General features: G+C 49.9%; 1 protein-coding gene across 1 annotated transcript in view; it reads left to right on the top strand.

Annotated features, from left to right (window-relative positions):
• Positions 1 to 14,445, top strand: part of LOC122363308 (histone acetyltransferase KAT7-like) — a gene marked incomplete at its 3' end in the record, with an annotated part of 71,786 nt that extends 57,341 nt beyond the window's left edge. Inside the window, exon 9 of the mRNA XM_043332429.1 lies at positions 14,352 to 14,445. Coding sequence (XP_043188364.1) covers positions 14,352 to 14,445 — 94 coding nt within the window. The remainder of the gene's footprint in view (positions 1 to 14,351) is intronic.
• Positions 14,446 to 18,928: the final 4,483 nt, after the last annotated feature.

Here is an 18,928-nt window from a genome sequence, read left to right as displayed (position 1 = left end):
GGAAGGGCCAGGGGCCGACACACTGTGCCGCGGGGATGAGCCGGGGCCGACACACTGTGCCGCGGGGATGAGCCGGGGCCGACACACGGCAAGGAAGGGCCAGGGGCCGACACACTGTACCGCGGGGATGAGCCGGGGCCGACACACGGCAAGGAAGGGCCAGGGGCCGACACACTGTGCCGCGGGGATGAGCCGGGGCCGACACACTGTGCCGCGGGGATGAGCCGGGGCCGACACACTGTGCCGCGGGGATGAGCCGGGGCCGACACACGGCAAGGAAGGGCCAGGGGCCGACACACTGTGCCGCGGGGATGAGCCGGGGCCGACACACGGCAAGGAAGGGCCAGGGGCCGACACACTGTGCCGCGGGGATGAGCCGGGGCCGACACACGGCAAGGAAGGGCCAGGGGCCGACACACGGTGCCGCGGGGATGAGCCGGGGCCGACACACGGCAAGGAAGGGCCAGGGGCCGACACACGGTGCCGCGGGGATGAGCCGGGGCCCACGCGGGCAGATACACGGCAGGGAGGGGACACGCAGGCGAAGACATGGCAGCGATGTCGGGCTACGAGTTGACCCGACCCGACGCCGTCAGCAGCATCCAGGCCGTTACACATAGGGTGCCGTTAGTTTCAGATTCGTTGCCACACAATTTGAGCTGTGCATGCAGCCTTAGGTGTCTCGCGAGATACGCACAAGCCTCAACGCTCAGAATGTGGATGTTATTGCCTAATGCCTGTATCGGGTTGCGATGCTGCACGCTGCACAGTGCTCAGTGCAGGCATGTTTGCCGGTGCGCAGCTGGTTGTCCTGTCTGAGGGAGGACCGGGCCGGAGCTGCCTGGCTGTTGCCACCCGCCGCCGCCGCCGTCGGATGGTGCGTGTGTCGGCAGCGGTCGGCGGCGGCGGCTGGGAGCACCGACCCCGCTCCCCTCGGCCCGGCAGCCAGTCGCACGCCGCACGCGTCTCCGGCCGGGGACAATGAACCCGCGCGGAGCGGCGCGGCGGCCGGACGCGCGTGCCGCCCTCCCCGCCCCGCCGCGCCGGGGCCGACGGCGCCGACAGGACAGGACAGGACGCGTACCTACCCAGAGACAGGACAGCGACACCGGCGGCTCAGCTAGCCAGGCGACAACGTCAGCGGTCAGCCACGCAGCTGCTGAGGCCACAGGACCCGTGCTCTGGCGACAGGGCCCGTGCTCGGAGGACAGGGCCCGTACTGGGGCGACAGGACCCGTATTCGGGCGACAGGACACGGACCGGGGCGACAGGGCCCGTACTGGGGCGACAGGACACGGACTGGGGCGCTGAGGCAGCTCCGGCCGGACCAGATAACGGAGACTCGAGTTCTGGCCATGACCTCTGACATGCAAGTGCGCAGTTGTCCAGATGAGTGTTACATCAAACATCTTGTATTGTTACACTAGTGTATCTGACACCAACTTTGAAGTTATTATTTATTTTAAATAAATGCTCGAGATGTAAGAGACGGTCTTGCCGGATTCAAGTACTTATAGAATTTGAATAACTTATCTCCATATTACGAGATCGCAGTCATTTTTTTCACAGTGTTTACATGTTCAAAATGACCCGAAAATCGGAACAGCCACCGTGTGGAGATTTTCGTAAATACACGATCACGATCACGATCAAGGTTTACGAACACTAAATAAATGGATTATTACCCACCCTGTTCTAGTGTTTGTGCTGTCTGGCCTACATTGGAATCGAACATCCCTCACTACCCAGTTACTCAGTGACAGTGTCGGTCCTCAAATGCTCAAAATGCCCGGCAAAAGCCCAGCAATCAGCATCCAACACATGCTCTTGGCCTCCCCCTCCCCCCTCCTGCCGCATCTCGGTTTTACTATATACAAAGTTATGCGTGAATTTTGGTGAAAGGTTACGGTTTCGTGAAAGGTTATCTCGGTTTCGGCAGAGATTTAAACTGATGATGTTTACGAAAACGAATACATCATTTACGAATTACGAAATATTATTCGGTCTGTGATTTCCAAGCCGTTTGCCCGAGCCTGGTTACAGCTCGTTGGTCAAATTCCTGACAGTGCGACGCCCCGTCCTTCTGCGAGCCGAGCCTGGTTCCAGAGCCTTCCGACGTCCGACCGGCGCGGGCCCGACGGCGGCGCCGGGCCCGACGGCGGCGCCGGGCCCGGGCAGACGGACCCGGCGGACCCTCTGCCGCCGGCCAACCCTTTCACTTGTTGCTATGCGGCCGGCCGCCGCCCCCGGAGAGCGCCCCTGTTTGCTCGCCGGCCCGACCGCCGTCACGTGACCGTTCACCGGCGCTCCGGCCGGCCGGCGGGGAGGGGAGGGGCGAGGGGCCGCAGACCGGGGCACTGCTAGACGGACCGCGGCCCGCGGGCGCCGGCCCCAGCACGCATGCTGCGAGGGCAGATCGGGCCGGGGGGGGGGGGGGGGCGTCCGGCCCGGTTGTTGACGACGGAGACGCCGGCGCCATCCCCGCCTCGGGGGTCGGCCGGGAGTCAACAACTCGGCCGCCCTGTGAGGGCTCTCCAGTCTCTACGCCGCCCTGTGAGGGTGCTCCGTAGACGCCAAAGTTCTGTAACGATGCGGGGAGTCGGATGACAAATAAAGTTGGCCGGGCACGACTATGGCCATGGCTGTGATTTCGATATGTGTTTTGTGTAAAGTCCAACGGGCGACCCCTGAACGTTCCTGCCCTGAACAGGATGTATTGAATTCGTTTCTCGAGATGACATTGGGAAATTCCTTCTGATGTAGGTGAAGGCTTGCTTCTCAACAAAATTGTTTCTCTATTCATTCTGTCATTTATTGCTTTATTTTGTTCTAAATTGAAATAATGGATCAAAAACACGAAACTTTAAATATATTTTATTTAAAAGAACGCATATTTGATGATGATGAAAAATAGTGAAAATAATGTGACTTTAGCCTTATGGCTAAAGCTAATCCCATTTTTTTTTGCGGTCTCAAAATGTATCAAAATACAACGTTATGTTATTGATCATATCTTTGTTTTGTACCAAACACCAGGATAAAATTATGTTAACTTAAATAATATTGAAATTTAGGTACCTAATTTTGTCTCATCCTTGTTTGCTCATCCTTGTTGTCTGGTCTCATGATGTTCAGTGCTCATCCTAGCCTGAGCCTTCGGCTTCATCAGCGAGAAAGCTGGATGGATCACTGAGCCTGCAGTCGAGTGAGCTCCAGTGTCCAGTATACCATCCCATCTGCTGTCCGTCAGGCGTCAACGGCTCGGTTTGAGCGCCCGCCGCCGCCGCCGGCCGTTCCCAGCGCTATCAGCTGACTGACGGGACGCGTTGCCATGGAAACCATCGGTGCCCGGGTCCAAATTGAATAATGGTCCTGGCCGGGCGGCGAGTTACCTAAGTGTGGAACTACCCAGCGCCGAGCCGGCCGGATGACGTCACACCACGGCCAGTGCCGGCGCAGCGGCAGACTGGCCGAGATTGGCATGGTCTTAACTTGGCGAAGAGGCATCGGACGCCAAACTTCTGCTGCAGCTATAAATCACATTTCATGTGTTTCTTCCATGTGTATGAGCTATTAAGTCCTTCGAATACCTAATGTGTAGGTGAGCGTACCTGCATTTAGCAGTGTGTGCTATGCTATGTGGATTGAAAACTGGGGGCACATCCGACACACTGCGCAATGGATTCCGATATTGCTTGGCTGATTCTGGCTTTGTGTCTTCGCACGAACCATTGAAAGGGAGGACGTCATTTTTAAAGGTTGTCAGGTGCACTCAAACGTTTTAATAAGCAACTGCTGATTGAATTTCTGGCGAGGGGTGGTGGAACGTTCTGTTCACAAATGAGTATCTACCTACCTAGTGCCTACCTGCATTGGCAAATAACTTGGTCGCGGTCAATTAGGCATGATTCACGAAGTCCCTTATCTTTTATTAGACTTATTAAGCCCAATGTGCAACATTTGCGTCTTTTCGCGTTGCATCGGGTAGCAAATGAGAAAATCTGCCTCTTCTCCACAGCCCTCAATTCAAGAAACCGTCCTTTTCCTTATCACACCATTCCATAACATAATTTTCAAACATGGGTATCCTCCCCACAAAAAAAAACTGAAGCAGTTTCCTTCGGCTCCAATGCGCCGCTCGCCCAGGGAGACGGAAGTGTTATATTCTCGGCGGTCCAGTCTGCATTCTGCAGCACAATTAAACTTGGCGGACCCCAGCGCACGACTGAACGATTCGTATTGTTGTGAGTGACTGTGACGACAGCAAATGAATTCACTGGTGGTTTCGGAATAATTAACAGGCGGCGCAGCCCAGTGCCTCTTACAATGAATTACAGTGGCGAATGCACTATTGCAGAGAAGAAATGGATTGAGCAGATGCCCAACCTCGCTGTATTATCAACTAAACATTAGATACGCTTTACATTTTAATTAGGCAATCATGGAAACAAACGACTTGCGAGTTGCGACCCTTCCGCCTTACATAACTCGGCAGAATGCCCCTGAGTCGGCTAAACTACACTGCATCTCTTCAAACCCTTAGTATTTTACAATTTAACACTCAGCTATGCAACAGGCTTATAATTCACTGCTAAAGTCTCAACTCCTTTTCCCCTATCATCTTTTTGGCACCGTCAATCGCCATCTGCGCTGCCCACTGTCCAGCAAATAATCCGGCCGTCTCCAGTCCTCTGGCAGGGGCTTCCAAACTCAAGCAAACTCGCCGAAGTTTCGCCATTCAATGCGCAGGATCTGTACAGTTGAGTTTGAGAGCCTCTGGGTTGGCTCGGCGCGCCTGCGCTGCGCCGTTGGTCCGGCCAAGTACGCGAGTGACGTCATGCTATAAGCGTCATCCCCCGACCAAAGTCACCAATCAGAGCCCTAGAATCGACTTGTAGTTCCACACTTAGGTAACTCGCGGCCGGGCGGCGCGTGGCCCGGCGGCGAGTTACCCAAGTGTGGAACTGTATTTACTCACCCGTCGATTCTAGGGCTCTGATTGGTGACTTTGGTCGGGGGCTGACGCTTATAGCATGACGTCACTCACGTACTCGGCTGGACCAACGGCGCAGCGCAGGCGCGCCGAGCCAGTCCAGAGGCTCTCAAACTCAAATGTACAGATCCTGTGCATTGAATCGCGAAACTTCGGCGAGTTCGCCTGAGTTTGGAAGCCCCTGCCGGAGAACTGGAGAAGTGCGGTTTATTCGCTGGACAGTGGACAGCTCAGATGGCGATTGACGGCACTGGCGGATCCAGACTTGCGTTTTGGGGGGGGGCAACTCCTGCAAGTAACCAAACCTAGGGTACCCCCAAATCCTGTTTTCTCATCGGATTTAGGCCACTTATTTTTTCGTCACAGCCCTGAAACGATATTTTTTTTAAACTAACAATAAAAAAAATAGAAATGGTAGCCCACCCAACCGAGCCTAAATATTACTTTGAAAACACTTCAAATTGCTTTTGTCGACCAATTAGCCCGCTCCGGGTCGGTGCGTGGCGCAGCCTTCGCGGGCTGGGAGGTGTCGGTTGGACCCCCTGCCGTTCGGCCCCTGATTAAGCTAGAGCTCGCGGAAAAAAACAGGCGTGTTGCCCGTGAGTGACGAGACGAAGCCGATGATACCCGATTTTAAGGTCCTTGGTCATTGGTTGACCTTCCAGGGCGGTGTTTCACGGTCGTGCTGACAGCCGCTGACAGCGCATTCCGCGAGCTAAGGTCAGCCTTCGGTAGTGTTGTGGGTATAGGCTTGTTGATGTCTCCATTGAAACCAAAAGTGCCATCAGCGCTGGCAGCGGCTGGCAGCGTGCCGTGAAACACCGCCCAGGTCAGGTCACAGACCCAAAAGACGGGAAAATCAGGACCTGTCAGAACCTCCTAAAGTAAGGCTGTAATACGTTTTTTTTTGTGCTGATCACAAATTTCATGTTAGTTTGGATCATAGATAATGTCTTCATGCGTTTAGACCATGTCGGGGCAGGTCAGGTCAGATCAACCAGTAGGAGTACTTATGGGCGTCCGTATAGCAGGTGTCCACTACCACTGGCAGCTACGTAACATGATACGAAGGCATCAAAACTACTTCGTAAATGTTCAAATGGCTGCAAAATGCTAAATTCAAAATCAGCTAAACGAAACTATCCTAGAAACATGTTAAACTCGGAAAAGTGCACCGAGGTCATCAAAGGTCAATGACCTGACTTGACCGTAAGGTGACATTGGCATCCGCCCTAATGCGTGGGAGCAACATCATATCACATGTTTGAGCGTTTTAAACCACGAAAAGACTATAAAAGCGCGGATAATGTGAGCCGACATACGCCGAATCGCTATTCCGGCCAAACATGGCCTCCAACATGGCCAAACAGTCTCGAGAAATAGGCCACAAGTCAAAGTTCACTTGGGTCAGGGTCATGAAATTTTCAGACTTTGTCACCATGAGGGTACTAAAGTTTCGTCGCGATCGGCTTCATGATACCTTACACGATAACTTCTCACGTCGATCGAGAGTTAAAGCATGGATGAAGGAGAACCAGGGGATGAAGGTTCTTTCATCCATGGTTAAAGTGTGCAATAAGAACTTCTTGGGTGAAGACAAGACCAACACTTTTATCAAGCTCACAGATTTTTAATGATACGGTATTTTCTCTCTACCTACTACGCCCTTCTCACATTCATTTTTCTTAAGTGTTTTTGGGGACAAAAAATATATGTTGTTCCCCTTTCAGGCTTGGGGGCATGACCCCGTGGCCCCCCTGGATCCGCTAGGCCGAAACTAACTAGGTCGTTTTCAAACGGTCTGATATTTCAGGTCATAGTTTGCAAACGGCCGGTGTTTTCAGGTAGTTTCATATGGCCTGACTGGGCCAGGCCGTTTGCAAACGGACCGAATTTTCATACGGCCTGTAACATATATTCAGATTTCGACATCTGTCGTAGCATCAAATGCTGATGTGGCGCACTCAAAAGCCGGAATTGGTCCTTGGGTGCCGTAAGGACCCTTTTAAGAAATAAGTGACCCCACTGACCCTTAGAGATTGGCCTGAGCTGTGACCGAAATAAGTCTTTTACCGTTTCGCAGGAAGGGACAAAAAGGTCCCTCATATGCTTCTTGTACAATTACGAAACAAAACAAGTTTTTTCAACGAAAACTCAGTGAGTTTTCCTAAAAAATTTACTGCGCATATTCCGTGAATGAAAAGTTGCCGGGTCATGTCAGGTCAGGCTGCCACAGCAAGTTTGTTAACTTGACAGCTCAATCGATATTTATGCAATAAGACCTTCTCGGGTGACGATAAGACATGACGACACTTTATGAAGGAAGCTAGTAAACCCGGTAGTTTCTCCATAGGCGCGGGAACCGGGGGGAGGGGGCAGTGGTGGCAGCTTGCCCCCCCCCCCCCCAACTCTGGGGCCGTGCGGGCGGTGCCCCCACAACTTTCAGACAGAATACCGCTCCTTTTTGCAAATGTTTTCTTTTTTTGTTGAAAAAGCCAAGGGATGAAAAATAAGTGGCCTAAAACCGGCGAGAAAACTATATTTGGGGGATCCTAGGTTGATCTCTATCATGGTGTGACCTCCTCCCCCCCCCCCCGTCTAAAAGTAGTTCCCGCGCCCCTGGGTTTTCTCTACGCTATTGAATCACGCTGCTGATTCTAGTAAGTATCTACTACACAACCTTCTCACATTAATTTTTCTTCGAGCGTTTTGGGGGGCCAAAAGATATGTTGGCCCCCTCTTTCAGGCTTTTTGGGCCCATGGCCACGGTGGCCCCCTTCAATCCGCCAGTGGGGGCGGTGCCCCCACAACTTTCAAACGGAATACCGTCCTTTTTTGCAACTGTTTCTTTTTTTTGTTGAAAAAGCCAAGGGATGAAAAATAAGTGGCCTAAAACCGGTGAGAAAACTAGATTTGGGGGGACCCTAGGTTGATCTCTATTATGGTGTGCTCCCCCAGTCTGAAAGTAGTTCCCGCGCCCCTGACTTTCTCTACGCTATTGAATCACGCTGCTGATTCTAGTAGGTATCTACTACGCAACCTTCTCACATTAATTTTTCTCCAAGCGTTTTGGGGGGGCCAAAAGATATGTTGGTCCCCCCTTTCAGGCTTTTGGGGGGGGCCATGGCCCAGGTGGCCCCCCCCCCCTGGATCCGCCAGTGATTGACGGTCCCAAAAAGATGATAGGGAGAAAGGAGTTCAGCAGTGAATTATGAGCCTGTGCTGTGCATAGCTGAGTAATTAATTGTTAAATGTTTACTGCTTAGGCAGGGGTATTCTGCCGAGTTACGAGTATGTAAGGCGGAAGGGTCGCAAGTCGTTTGTTTCCATGAATGCACTAATGAAAATGTAAAGCGTAATGTTAAGTTGTTAATTCAGTGTGGTTGGGCATCTGCTCAATCTGTTTCTTCTCTGCATAGTGCAGGGCCTCGGCTAACATGTTAACTACTGGGGCAAATGCCCCAGTAGAGTCGAGGAATGCCCCAGTAGTGGTCAGGCCTTGCCCAACCTCCACAAAATGAGAATATATCAACATTAACGTACATTCTTTCATTCGGGAGCGGTTGAAGACGTTTGTGGCAAGAAATCAGTGGCGGCGGAAGAGGGAGTGCACGGTGTGCAGCTGCACCCTCAATTTCAATCCAAAAACATAGGTGTGCATTGGCAAACATATCTTTTTGCACCCCATAATCCATCTACGTTCGAAAGAGCGTCAAAAATAATGACGAAATTACCTCGGCCGCTTTTTTGGTCAGGTCAAAGGTCAGGTCATGGTGAAGGCCAAATTTCGCCTATTTTCAGGTCGAATATCGACAGTTTACAAAATGCCGACGCATAACTCGGGAATCAATTACAGCTACAGCACCGCGGAAAAGCGCATTTGATAGCCATATTAGCATGAAACAATACACGACTAGTAGCCGAAAAACGTACTTACCTTGAATTATTTCTCTTAGATTTGACCTAACGTCAACGGTATTGCCTGCAAGGGGCAAAAACTACCAAAATAGACGATTTTTTGGGAACAGTTTTTCTGCAATAACTTTTGACTCGTGCCTTGCACGAGCTTTCTTTTACCGACATCGTGTTCCTCTCGTCAAGACGCATCAAATTAGCTACAATTTGACCTTGAAGGTCAACTTAAAAATTCGACCTCAGGTCAAGGTCATGATCTGACCGGAAATTGTCATGTTGCATATCAGTCGATCTGATCGTCGAGCCAAACACAACTAAGGTATTTTCATCGCTCTAGCATGCATCTTTCAAAAGTTATTCGCGAAAAACCGTTAGATACCATTCGTGAACTGAGATTACCTCAGGGGCATAAGTAAGGGTCACGGGTGCTATTTTCATGTTCAGTGTGTCAAAGTCTTGTACGGTGTCTTTAGAATGACTTTCGTCCAAAAGAGGTGGTTTTGAATTTTCTTCCATTGACTTCTAATAGAGGTCGCAAAATTGAGCTGACCTTAGGTCACCGATATGAAAATTCCGAGATATAAATTTTGTACATGCTGTTGCCCTATCAATCGCTGAAAGTTTCAAAGTGATCGGTCACTCGGTGTAGCTACGGCATACCTACATTGAAACATTTTATGAGGTGAGGTCACTTGAAGTGACCTGGTGACCTGATCTTGAATGACCTTGGTCTGAAATTTTTACAACACGTGTAGAATTGTTGGATGATGGAGCGCCGCCGTTTTTGAGATATCCGCGAAAAAAAAAAACACAGGAAAAACCGCAGGTGTTCAAACACCCCCCCCCCCCCCCCACCAGCAGGGCGCCAACACACGTTAACGATTTGCCCCAGTAGTCAAAATTCCTTAGCCGAGGCCCTGGCATAGTGCATTCGCCACTAATTCATAAGAGGCACTGTGCTGCGCCGCCTGTTTATTAGTCCGAAACATCTGAATTCATTCGCTGTAACTTACAACAATACGAATCGTGCAGTCATGCGCTGGGGGGTCCGCCAAGTTTGAGTGTGCTGCAGAATGCAGACTGGGCCGCCGAGAATATAACATTCCCGTCTCCCTGGGCGAACGGCGCATTGGAGCTGAAGGAAACTGCTTCAGTTTTTTTGTGGGGAGGATACCCATGTTTGAAAATTATGTTCGGGAGTGATGCGATGTGGAAAAGGTTTGCTGAATAGAGGGCTGTCGAGAAGATGCAGATTTTCTCATTTGCTAACCGATACAACGCAAAAAGACGCAAATGTTGCACTTTTCAGGGCTTAAATCTAATAAAAGATTAGGGACTTCGTGAATCATGCCTTTTAACCGCGACCCAGTTATTTGCCACTGGGTAGGTACTAGGTAGGTAGGTACTCATTTGTGAACAGAACGTTCTACCACCACTCGCCAGAAATTCAATGAGCAGACAGCAATTGCTTATCCTTGAACGTTTGAGTGCACCTAACAACCTTTAAAAATGACGTCCTCCCTTTCAATGGTTTGCGCGAAGACACATAGCCATAATCAACCAAGCAATGGCAGAATCCATTGAGCAGCGTGTCAGATGTGCCCCCCAATTCTCAATCCACATAGCATAGCATACACTAAATGTAGGTACACGCACCTACAGGTATTTGAAGGACTTGATAGCTGATACACATGAAAGAAACACAAGGCGCTAAAATCAAACGCAATTAACTAGCTGCAGCAGAAGTTTGGCGTCCGATGCCTCTTCGCCAAGTAAAGACCATGCCAATCTCGACCAGTCTGCCGCCGCGCCGGCACTGGCCGTGGTGTGACGTCATCCGGCCGGCACGTCGACGTACAGTTCCACACTTAGGTAACTCGCGGCCCGGCGCGGTCAGCTGCGCCGTCCCGGCCGGCTGGCCAGCTGTCCCTCTCCCGACCATTGACCGACGAACAGACCGACCGACCCACCGACCGACCAATGAGCGGTCACTGACCGGCGACCAAAGACCTACCACTAACCGACCCCGACCAATGACTGACCAAGACCGACCGATAAGCCGATCTCCGGTCACCGACCGACCGCTGACCGTCGACCGACCGACCGCTGACCGTCGACTGACCGACCGCTGACCGACGACTAACCGACGACTAACCGACCGCTGACCGTTTACCAATGATCGCTGACCGGAGGTTGGCTATTGATCTCCGGTATCCGCCGAGCACGCTCGGAAAGGAGCATCAAACAAGCGAAATGTCGATTGTTTCCAATGTGCTTTTTTAAGAATTTGATTTGATTAGGATTCAGGCACGTTCTCAACTTCACATGTCATACACGCCAACATACACGTAATGACGCCGATTTGTCATGTCGTGTCATGTCATGTCATGTCATGTCATGTTATTGTGACCAATGTCCGATATGATTACTCGTTGCATAAACATATGGCGGCTGAAAGTGGCACGTCTTTTCAAAGACATCGGCTTAACATTTGATTGAAAAGGCCCATTCCATTCATACGATTATGTTCGCAGCAGGTCCAGCAGGTGTTTGAAATGTCCAGCCGGCTGGCTCTGCGCGGCGCAGTTCGGCTCGATGCCGCTTGTAGTGTCCGGTCCACCACAGCTGCTCTTTACTGAGGTGGACAGCTTGCTCCGGCTCCGCGATGTCGTATCATTATCCTTTATTTCCATTAGGAGCCCTGCGACTTTTAATGGAGGCTTGCTTTTCATGTGACAACTGAACCCTGGTATCGGGAATCTGCTTTGTTCAAGTATTCATATGCCTTAGACCAGGCCCAGGACCAACCATACTTGAATGCTGTTCATTAATGGTCTAGGCCGAGTTCAAGTTATGCGAGGTTCAGACTGGGCAACCACGTTTTCAGAATTGTTTCCCACCCTTTGATTGATGGATTAGGATTGTCATCATGTAGAGCGTTATGGATTTCTGATGTTTTGTACACGTTCGTAAAACATATTAATAATTATCATTGAGCCCCTGCGTATCAACTACTCAATATGTGTTCACTAAAAATTGAGACAAAGTTTAGCGGGCTGTACCTTCGGTAAAAATGTATAGATTCAAACAAACGAGTTATCATTCCACTGCGTATTGTATCTGCTTCAAGCTGTAGAGCGTTAACAGATTTGTTTGATTGCTATCGGTCCTTTTTTGGACGTTTGTTTGGAAGCGTCGTCAAAGGCTCTGGCACGGTTGGGCCGTGCCTTTGGCCAATTTATGGCGGTAACAAGCTTTCAGTTGATCTTTTGTATGACATTTAATTGCATATTTGCCTCTATTGCTTTATGTAGTTCCCGGTCGATTCGATAAATCATTTCCGCCGTTTGTAACTCATCCCACCCTCAGGTGGAAATATCGTCTCCGCTTAGGCACAGCGCCTTGGGCACAGCTAATTCCTTACTGATCAACAGCGTTGCACCGTGAGGTCCCAAAAAGCCCTCCACGTGCATTTTCGGGTACCCGACCTTTCTTTAGGCCAATGTCTTCACGTTTACACCACTTCAGGTTTTTCTGACTATATACTCCCACTAGTACTTCCTTTTCATCATACAGTAGGCGACTAAGATCGACATTCTAATCTTTTATTATGCATTTGTACGTACGAGACTCTCCCATTGACGCATGATTTGGGAAAAGCCTCCCAATGGTCTTTCGGTGGTCCTCATCTAAAATGACTTCCAACGCAACTGTTTTCGTGAACTTCGTGAAATTTGATACTCGATATGATGATATTTGTTCAATTTATCTATATCCTAAATTGCAACGTAATAGCTTGTTTCACTATTGGTGTGCAGCTGTTCAAAGTTTGTGTCAATTTTTAGTGAACACCTAATTTTGCAATGTGCATTATTTAAAGGTAGTGTGCCACCTTTGAAAGATTTCCCATTTTATTTTTCCTAGGATAAGAAGCTTCTGTTTTTACCTAATATCGCAAAAAAAAAAATCAAAAATGGGCCTGGAGCCTTTTTCGCCTAAAAGTTTTTCGGTTTTTAGATATGTATAACAACTGTAGTGGGCTCACCTGCAAACAGGCGTCGGGCAACAATCGCGAATGCGGCGCACTTGTGACAATAAGCAAAGGTCATTATAGTGTTACGACCATACGACGTACGGGAATGAGTTATTAGCTGTCTAATCGTAGACAACACAATGTCGAGCCTTAAACTGTAAGCCCGTATTGGTATTGTTTCTTTTATTTGGCTGTCGAACATTATTTATGGTTTGAAATATGATTTTATGTAAAATAATTGATATGAAAAAGCCGTCTTATAAGTTATGACCCCATTTCACCACACGCAAGTGGCAGAAATGACAATGATCAGCTGACGCATTTTTCTTGGCCGAAGTCAGAGCGCGCGGCCCGACGCACCACGCGTATTTGGAAATTCCGACCTCGACGAGCATCAGAAGCCACCTAACAGGCGTGTTCGAAACCGCAGGAGCTGATGATGAACGGGTTTATCGAAACTTGATTGGATGAGCATATCGGTAATAGCGATTTCAGTGTGTGCATTTATTGTTCATAGTGGTGTGAAATGTGGTTGGGGTACGACCGACAACCCGTCGGGGCGAATTTCGCACTGGGGTACTCAAAATTTGAAGAATTTAAGACGTTTCCATGAGTTTTGAAGGTATGGATAAGTTCTAAAAATCCGGTTCTCCTTATCTGGGCCATTAACTCCATACGGTCCAAGAAAGCTGGCACACTACCTTTAACGTGCATCGCAGTTCGCAAAATGTACACTCAGTTGATGTGTACATTTCGATGATATGTGATTTTCGATAGGAGTTTCGATGATATGGGATATCCTCTTGTGACTGATATGGTTGATCACCGTACCTGTGGTTCGCTCTGCACTCTGGGGTTAGCCTTTGACCTTTCCTCGAAGCCCATCAGTGGGCCTCTCAGCTCAGAGGCCATTTCTCAGAAGCAGGAGGCTTTATTTGCTTATGTTATTTCTCCGTTTATCGAAACAGTCGATGCACTCTTTGTCAAACGTCCTCTACTTTAAGGCGTTCGGGATCGCGTCTAGAGACTAAAGGCAAGGGTCGAAAAGTCCGCTTTTAGGGATGTATGCTGAGTGGATGATCTAAGCAGACCCGACCGGCTGCAGTCGATCGGCTAGCGACCGTTGACACGTTGTGTGCGGAGGCCCCGGTTTGTTTGATAACAGGGGAAGTCGGGGACTAACCCGCTCACTTCTGGCTATCGATATCTATCAGTCAGTCGTGATAGAATTAGTGCTACTTGTGTGTATGTTTGTGTGTCACTTTGTGTGTGTGTGGGGGGGGGGGGCAGTTGGATACGTTTTCAGATTTCGAATTGTCATACTTGTCTTGATGTTCGCAGCCCACTACTGGTGTAAATATTGCAGTCACCGGTCGCCTGCTCACCGTCCCGTGCCCCGTCTGTTGGCAGGAGAAGAACTCGTTCCTCAACTACAACGTGTCGTGCATCATGACGCTGCCGCCGTACCAGCGCCAGGGCTACGGCCGTCTCCTGATCGACTTCAGTGAGTACCGAGGAGTGCCGCCCTCCCCACTTGGAAGGGTTTTCAGAGCGCGGAATCGTCACCTCACTTTAATTTGCCGCCGGCGCTTTGGGGCGGCGCCGTGCCGGCGGACAGGCAGACGGGCCGGTGAGTTTCTCTGTAATTCTCCGAGAGCCGGCCGGCTCCACTCCCCTGATGGCCACCGACCGGCGTGGGTGACTGGGCGGCGGCCATGTCTGCGGCGGTCCGGCGTCCCGCCCCGACCCCGCCCGAGCCGCCTTCGCACCGCCCCGGCGGCGCGGCGGCCGGCGCGGCGGCCCGCCCCCTGCCGGCCGGCCGGCGACCCAGGCCGCCGCGCGGTATGGGCAGCTACTGAATGCGCGCCGTTAGCTACACCCTCGACGGCCATCGGACGGCCCATCGGCGCCGGTTGGGTGGAGCCGCCGGGGAGGGCGGGTCGGCGCGCGCCCTCACAGGCTGCCGCCGGCCGCGGGGAGGGACCGGGACGGCCCCCGGACGGTGACGTCACACCGTCACTCGGGCCCGGGAAATGTGACGTCACACACCTACACCAGACGTCCGCCATCTCTGCCGACCGTCGTCTCGTTCGTCCCGACTGCCTATGGGTGGGCGGTGGCCGGTGATTCTGACCGAGTCATCATCACCTGCCTTGATATGGCTACATGAACTAGGTGAAGGTGAAGAAGCAGTGCAAAGAAAGGGTAATGAAAATTGCTTTGCTCCTAAACATTTCACAATGCTCACAATGCACACAGACATTGCTTCGGTAGTCGGTACCCGTCCCCTATACGTTGGGTAAACAGACATTATCCGTTCGATCCCATCCCTCTGAGGCATCTGAGTCAAATTTGAGTTTTTTCCATTCCAAAATATAAAACTGGAACACTTAGAACAGTTTTATATTTTGAACTTCCTCGCTCTTCGGGAAATTTCCTCGGAGTAACTGCAATCGGGCCTTGAGTCGTAAAATATTAATGCAGGCCATGGGACATTAATTTGTTATGCTGATTGTTTCATTAACCCTCGCCAGTACATGGGGGGGGGGTGCAACCCCCCAGGTAGTTTTTTTCTGTTCTGCACTGAACATTTTTAAAGCTAGAAGCCTGATTTTTCGTATAGCTGCTGCTCTATCCTTTCTGAGCGTTCACTGAAAATTTCAAGTAGCAGTTCGTTTGCATTGCATTGTTTATCCATCTCTGTAGGTGTTGATCTCTTTCGTTATATCCGTGGGGTAAATAAAACAATCGCAAGCGCTCCGCAACTGTCGAGAAAAGTTACCCCAGTGTTTTTTCCATCCCTCTCGTCTTAAGTGGTAATTTGTGAGAAAGCTGGCGCACCTTGGCACTGGCGGGATGGATCTTTCCTTGCGATGTCCGCTGGGAATAACTGAGACGCGACTTGCATGAAAGCGTTAGAACTCGTTCTTCTCGCTTTCCCATAAGCTTCATTCATAATTGCAGCCGTGAGAGTCACGAATTAACGTCCCGGAACGCGCCCCGAGTCCCCGGTAAACAGACAAACGCCCCGGAACCATAGCGTCCACATCACTGAACTCTATAATAGTCCACATCCACTCGTGTTTTCTTTGACTTTCTTGTCCCGCGTCTCTACTTACATATTTGTCTTACTTACTTGTAACTTGTGCTTGTTGCGCTTGTCCCGTGGTGATTGGGAATGAGGCATGGCAAGAATTTAGGATATTTTGTGAGGATGCACTCGGCACTGTGTGTTTGTTATACATCGGCAGCCTTTTTCCTTGCAGAAACATGGTTTGTTAAATTCCTGTGGAAATATTTGTAACTCAAGGTTGCATGTCTTCGTTCGCATTGCTCCACAGCCACAGATTTTTCCACATTTTTATAATACCGGTTGAACTGCGGAGACATCATACGTTCAATGCCAAAGCTAATTCGTTTCAGTATCGTATTATTGCGGTGTTATATGGTTTATTTTATGTACGAGATAGTGAGCCCTGCACGTGCGGAGGGGCGAGAGGGTACTTCCAACGGGCTTGTGCAAAGCACCCTTCTAACCGGTCGCTAGCGGTGTGCCAAATTTGAACGCAATCGGCCCAGCCGTTCCTGAGATCTGGAAGCAGCATTCTGCACGTGCGCACGTGCAAACGGGGTCCAAAATGACTTTTGCATTGCACCCTACTAACTGGTCCCCAACCGTGTACCAAATTTGAGCGCAATCGGCCCAGCCGTTCTCGAGATCTGGAAACGCCCCCTGCACGTGCGCACGTGCAGTAGCACCCCAACCGCAACACATGGGAATGCATTGCCTGGTGGGTGCCTACCTGTATGCCAAGTTTCAGCGAAATCGCCCCAGTAATTACCGAGTTACTGAAATGGGAACAAATTTGGCACCTCTTATTGTTGTATTTTGCACGTGCATTGGGGGTGACCCACATACATCGAGAGTATCCTATTTTGGGAAGAAGGGATGCTGCTACCCTACAAAAATTACCGCAAGTCAATCGCCCAAGCGGCTGCTGAGATATGAGCCTCTCAAAATCACTACTTTTGCAAAACAGCTTGAACACCCTTGGCTTTTCACGTGGCACGTGCCACGACGGTCACTGAGCTGTATCAAAAGTAGTCAATTACGGGGTAGAAGGGATGGGGCTACCCAACAAAAAAGACCGCAGGCCAATCGGTCCAGCGGTTGCTGAGATATAAGCCTCTCAAAAGCGTTACAGGCCGGGCCGGGCCGGGCCGGGCCGGGCCGCTCATACTGAGATTTTTCCGTTATATTGAAAAGACTCACTTCGCTCGCTGCGCTCGCTCGCTCGTAATAACTGCTGCAAGTGCTCTTAAGCTGATCGCAGTGTTGGCGTTACAAGTGCAGTAAGGCATCGTAGTTGGGCACGAACGGCTATTGCGGTAGTCATAACCTGTCCCCCTGGAGGACAGGCGTTGAGCGTTTTGCCACCACTTTGCAAAACCGTCCTTTGAAAATGGCAACGTATAGGCAAACATCTATAGGCGACTCAATTTAAAGCCAAAACAAGCGTCATATTCGGTCTGATTTGACCGGCTAAACGGCTTACCACATAAAAGGCCATATCAATTTATGTATAAGACAAAACAGTCTGCCTGTTGATATTTAGCCAGTTTTGTTTTGGTAGCTGTGAGCAAAAAAAAAACTGAAAAATAGCCAAGGAAACTGATTTATCGGGTCCCGAATCCGATCATCCATCCGTGAAACCGCAATGGTTTGCCCGTCACCCTTGGCTTGGAGTGGTGACGGCCCGGACAGCAGTGAGCATATACCGTGCCCCCGGGCCTTGGAGCAGTGGGCTCTGAGTGCTGAATAACCAGTGAGCTCTGTCAGCTCTGAACAATCAACAGCAGTGAGCTCTGAGCTCAGAATTTCGGCCGACGCTCGCCGCGCGCGGCGGTGGGGCTGCTAAGTTCCCGACTTTGTCGATAGATGTCACTAGTAGTGCCACACTAGCTCCATCGCCGAGGCAAGTGATGCGCCGTGCAGCTAATTTTTTTGTAAGAGTTTGAGGGCGTTTCTTACAATTGGCTGAGTTCACGCCGGTCGCTGTTTCCGACATTCTTTTGCAAGACACTTTTTCATTTCACTATACGCGGCATGCATGGCTAATGGAAATAATTACCATGATTCGGTATAGACTTTAGGTAGGTACACGGTAAGAAGGCACCGTAGCCGTATCGGTACGCGTACGGCAAGACAGCATCAAGCCGAAAGAGTTTCGGTTGAATATGATATTTTGAGCTTTTGAAGCATCTTATCAAAAAGAAATATTTTCCACGATCAACTGCGTGGAACCACGTCGATGAAATAAGAAAAGCAGAGGTGATTTGACACAAGCACAACTTTTCCATGGCACATCTGAACCGATTAAAGGAAGGGTGCCACCTTTTGGACACAACGCAGTTTTTACAAGATTAGCCTCACATGAACCTAAAAACCGGCTTCACTTACCTATGCTCGAGACGGTCAGCATTGAATCCGCACGTGAAGTTATCATTTGCGAGTTTTGCTGCCAGCATTCGGGCAGGCAAAAATCTTCAGCACTATTTCCTCGTCGTGTTAAGGGTATTTTATAAAACATGAAATCAGCAAAGGTATGTATAAAAGTTATACTTTTGAAGCATGTTTTATCATTTTGAAAGGGTATATTTTTTCTTTATGGTATACACTTAAGTTTTAAAATTTTAATTGGGAAGTTTTTCTAGTAAGTTGCATGAAGGGTGAAGGGTTCCATAGATCTCTTAAGCATTGTAAAGGAAAAACCTTTACTCGACTTATTTGATGTTCTTTTCTGATGTTCTTTCTGATGTTCTTTTGATGAAACCCTTAGTTCAAATCATGTTATCTTCTTCCTTTTTATTTGTTCATCTTTTTGTCTCAGTTGCGCCATCAATGCAAATGGCAGAATGATATGTTGCCATGACAACAGGATATGCCAGCCGTCCTAGCTGCCACATCAAACGACCTTGAGTTGTAG

Source organism: Amphibalanus amphitrite, unplaced genomic scaffold, assembly GCF_019059575.1.
Source record: "Amphibalanus amphitrite isolate SeventyFive unplaced genomic scaffold, NRLGWU_Aamphi_draft 000614F_arrow, whole genome shotgun sequence".
Lineage (NCBI taxonomy): Eukaryota > Metazoa > Arthropoda > Thecostraca > Balanomorpha > Balanidae > Amphibalanus > Amphibalanus amphitrite.
This window is presented reverse-complemented; position numbering and strand designations above follow the sequence as displayed.